At 39.7% G+C, this 4,861-nt stretch overlaps 1 protein-coding gene across 1 annotated transcript in view; it reads right to left on the bottom strand.

Annotated features, from left to right (window-relative positions):
• Positions 1–549: 549 nt before the first annotated feature.
• The window catches only part of LOC103521048 (probable protein phosphatase 2C T23F11.1), a gene marked incomplete at its 5' end in the record, with an annotated part of 5,666 nt that continues 1,354 nt past the window's right edge, over positions 550–4,861 (bottom strand). Inside the window, one exon of the mRNA XM_008486152.2 lies at positions 550–800. Coding sequence (XP_008484374.2) covers positions 550–800 — 251 coding nt within the window. The remainder of the gene's footprint in view (positions 801–4,861) is intronic.

Genomic DNA, 4,861 nt, shown 5'->3' with positions numbered 1-4,861 from the left:
TTTTTTTTCCAAGAGGTTTGATAGAGGGAACTGTAACTGCCAAGATATTACGGTCCCGAAAGCGAAAAGAGAAGTAAGACAGGATAGGACATTACCCTTTCAGGATAAAATCCGACCCGGGCGAGAATAGAACCCGCGGCCTAGCGCTAGCGCTTATAAGGCAGGCGCACTACCAACCAAGCTAACTAAGCTGTCTCTTAAGAAGTTTGATTGAGGGAACTGTAACTGCTGAGGTCTTATCGTCTTCAAAGCGAAGAGAGAATGAAAACATTAAGGATAGGATTAAAGTAGCGTCTTGTCAGCCTAGTTAGCTTGGTTGGTAGCGCGTATGCTTTGTAAGTGCTAGGCCGCGGGTTCGATTCTCGCCCGGGGCGGATTTTGTCCTGAACGGATGGCTTTCTCCTATCTCTTCGATTTCGAGACGATAAGACCTTAGCTACAGTCCCCTTTATCAAATCTCTTTAAAAAAAAAAAAGCAGGCGATATTGATGTTGACCTACCTACATTATCTGAAAAAACACCCAAACTACAAACTTCTTTCTTTACTTGTCAATGGTGGGCATCGATCCTGGAAACTTCTGCATTACTTTTAGGTTTGTGTAATGGGTTTTGGGTTTTCCTATGATTAGATGGATGGTAGGATGAATCAATGGGAAGAGATACAAGTAGGTCAAATAGGACTAGGAGAAGAAGAAGCATAAGGTTTACCTCATTCGTCATAACGTCCCATATTCCATCACAGGCTATCACCAGGAACTCCCAGTCTGTTGACAGTTTCCTCAATGTTACGTCAGGTAGAGCTGAAAACAAACAGAAAATATAGGAATCAGAATAGAACCAACCTCAATTTTTTTTAATTCTTTCGTCCCACTCCTAATGTTGTTTCCAAAGTTTTAGTTTTTTTTTTTTTACTTTCTATTACTATAAGATAAGGGAAGGTACTATAGGTACCTACTAGTAATGAGAAAGTATTTTTTACTTTTTTAAATCGGAATCCAACTACATTTTTTAAAAAGAGGTTTGATAGAGGGAATAGTAACTGCCAAGGTTTCATCGTCCCGAAAGCGAAGAGAGAAGTAAGACAGAATAGGAGAAAGAAAGCCGTTCCGAGAACGAACCTTATCTGTTTGAGATAAAATCTACCCCGGGCGGAAATCGAACCCGCGACCTGGCGGTAGTAGGGCAGACGCGCTACACTCCAAGCTTTTTTTTTTTACTTTCTATTACTTTAAGATAAGCGAAGCTACTATAGGTACCTACTAGCTACTAGTAATGAGAAAGTATTTTTTACTTTTTAAATCGGAATCCAACAACATTTTTTTAAAAATAGGTTTGATAGAGGGAACTGTAACTGCCACGGTTTTATCGTCCCGAAAGCGAAGAGAGAAGTAAGACAGAATAGGAGAAAGAAAGCCGTTCCGAGAACGAACATTATCTGTTTGAGATAAAATCTGCCCCGGGCGGAAATCGAACCCGCGACCTGGCGGTAGTAGGGCAGACGCGCTACCCTCCAAGCTAACTAGGCAGGCACTAAAAAAGTACTGCATACTGGGGTAAAGGAACTAGAAATGTTTTGCATACTGAGGTAAAGGAACTAAAAATGTACTGTAGGGTAACTATTCTCCCGCAGTCTAGGCAAATTCCTACTCATAACTGTTTTGAAACGTTTACAAATTCACAAAGCCCTTTCCAACAACCAAATTCCATTGCTGGAACTCACAGTTCAATAGTAGTTGGAAACGAGGAGGAAGTTTTATAATTGAAGAGGTTTTATCAAGGAAGGGCTTAAATAATGAGGAAAGTCAAGTTTGGAAAAATAGTTACCTAGTTTCGGTGTTTCACAGCCTTTATTTCGTAAAAAAAAGGATAGCTATGTTCGACTTTTAAGTCTGTGTCGTAGCATGCCCATTGTTCCATTGCTGGAACTCACAGTTCAATAGTAGTTGGAAACGAGGAGGAAGTTTTATAATTGAAGAGGTTTTATCAAGGAAGGGCTTAAAATCTTAAATAATGAGGAAAGTCAAGTTTGGAAAAATAGTTACCTAGTTTCCGTGTTTCACGGTCTTTATTTCGTAAAAAAAAAGGATACCTATGTTCGACTTTTGGGTCTGTATCGTAGCATGCCCATTGCTTTCTTTTTTTTACATGTTTTACATTTATCTAGAAGAATAAGCCTGACTAGCAATGTAATGAGACAAGAATTGAAGGGAGTATCGATTAATGTCAGATCAATTATTAAACTACGTAACACTTGGGAGAAAAAATCAAAATAATAAATACCTACTCAGACAAGATACAGAAACGAAATTATCTACAACTGGGGGGTATCTATATCTAGTCATCAATTCCAACTACAAATATCACCTACAGGTATCTACAATTTTACACCAAGGAAATCAGACACAAATGGGACTGAAATTTTTCCAGAAAAAAGGGAAGAAAAAGAAGATTAAATATTCTAAGTTGGTGGCAACCTATAATAACACACACTTGTTAAATTAAACACTTTCATAGAGATATGCCCAAAGTGGGGTTTTCACCTGCTCAGGTAAAAATCCAACAAGTTCAATTATATTTATCAGTTTAGAGTGCCTGTATACACCAGTCTCAGATATTTCATCAGGTATCTGAATTATAACTGAAGTATTAATTCATTTGCTTAATCCAAGAGTCAAACTAAGTTTAAACTCCTGTTGCCCTAACATAACAACAAGTTTTTGACAACATTAAATAACTTTACATTAAATAACAACAAGTTAACTCAAAGAGTGAAACCCGCGGCCTAGCGCTTACAAGGCAGACGCACTACCAACTAAGCTAACTAGGCTGGCAGAAAGAAGTTTGAATAGAAAGGAAAAGAACTTCGTTCATGTCAGCATCAGCAAAGTTTGTTACATCTTCACATCCCACTCGCACAAGCCCCAGGGGAAATCCAAACACTCCACTGCTTTTTGTTTTTTACCCTTTCACACCCACGCTTTCGACATTTTCCCAACTTTTTCCTCCTCCTCCTCCTCCTCCTGTTTTTCCTCTTCTCCTTCCTCTTTCTTACCCCCTCCTTCTCCTCTTTCTTACCTCTTCCTCCTCCTTCTCCTACCTGATGGTAACAAATACACGCATAGTTTTTACGTAGGTCGAAAGTAATAGGTAACCCATCAGTTTAAAAAAACTACAAAATGCTCGCCTCCTCCTTCTCCTTTCTTCTCTTCCTATTCCTTCTTTTCGTTTCATCTTCACATCCCACTCGCACAAGCCCCAGGGGAAATCCAAAACACTCCACTGCTTTTTGTTTTTTATCCTTTCACACCCACGCTTTCGACATTTTCCCAACTTTTTCCTCCTCCTGTTTTTCCTCTTCTCCTTCCTCTTTCTTACCCCCTCCTTCTCCTCCTCCTTCCTCCTCTTTCTTACCTCTTCCTCCTCCTTCTCCTACCTGGTAACAAATACACGCATAGTTTTTACGTAGGTCGAAAGTAATGGGTAACCCATCAGTTTAAAAAAACTACAAAATGCTCGCCTCCTCCTCCTTTCTTCTCTTCCTATTCCTTCTTTTCATTTTTTCTTCTCTTTAGTCCGTCCTTCCTTTATTATTACAATAGTAATAACAAGCTGGGTCCGTCCCTCCGGGAATTTTTTTAGCCCGTAGTTTATTCGATCGTGATTAAAGAAAGGATGAAATCCGCCCCGAGCGGGAATCGAACCCGCGGCCTAGCGCTTACGAGGCAGACGCACTACCAACTAAGCTAACTAGGCTGGCAGAAAGAAGTTTGAATAGAAAGGAAAAGAACTTTGGTCATGTCAGTGTCAGCAAAGTTTGTTACATCTTCACATCCCACTCGCACAAGCCCCAGGGGAAATCCAAAACACTCCACTGCTTTTTGTTTTTTATCCTTTCACACCCACGCTTTCTACATTTTCCCAACTTTTTCCTCCTCCTCCTCCTCCTATTTTTCCTCTTCTCCTTCCTCTTTCTTACCCCCTCCTTCTCCTCCTCTTTCTTACCTCTTCCTCCTCCTTCTCCCCCCCCCCCCCAAGCGTTTGCAAAGGTCAAGGGTGTTTTACTATCTTGAATCGAAAACGAATGTCAGCTTTTTTTAATTCTTTCGTCCCACTCCTAATGTTTTTTCCAAAGTTTTAGTTTTAGTTTTTTTTTTTTACTTTCTATTACTATAAGATAAGCGAAGCTACTATAGGTACCTACTAGTAATGAGAAAGTATTTTCTACTTTTTTAAATCGGAATCCAACTACATTTTTTAAAAAGAGGTTTGATAGAGGGAATTGTAACTGCCAAGGTTTTATCGCCCCGAAAGCGAAGAGAGAAGTAAGAAAGAATAGGAGAAAGAAAGCCATTCCAAGAAGAACCTTATCTGAACCTGAGATAAAATCTGCCCCGGGCGGGAATCGAACCCGTGACCTGGCGGTAGTAGGGCAGACGCGCTACCCTACAAGCTAACTAGGCAGACACTAAAAAAGTACTGCATACTGGGGTAAAGGAACTAGAAATGTTTTGCATACTGAGGTAAAGGAACTAACAATGTACTGTAGGGTAACTATTCCCCCGCAGTCTAGGCAAATTCCTATTCATAACTGTTTTAAAACGTTTACAAATTCACAAAGCCCTTTCCAACAACCAAATTCCATTGCTGGAACTCACAGTTCAATAGTAGTTGGAAACGAGGAGGAAGTTTTATAATTGAAGAGGTTTTATCAAGGAAGGGCTTAAATAATGAGGAAAGTCAAGTTTGGAAAAACAGTTACCTAGTTTCCGTGTTTCACGGTCTTTATTTCGTAAAAAAAAAAAAAAAAAAAAAAAAAAACCTATTTTTGTTTTTTTGGTGTGGTGCGTAGCTGCCCCCTTCC

This window comes from Diaphorina citri, unplaced genomic scaffold (genome assembly GCF_000475195.1).
Source record: "Diaphorina citri unplaced genomic scaffold, Diaci psyllid genome assembly version 1.1 scaffold4443, whole genome shotgun sequence".
NCBI lineage: Eukaryota > Metazoa > Arthropoda > Insecta > Hemiptera > Psyllidae > Diaphorina > Diaphorina citri.
The sequence above is the reverse complement of the archived record's forward strand: the minus strand, read 5'-3'. Positions and strand labels throughout refer to the sequence as shown.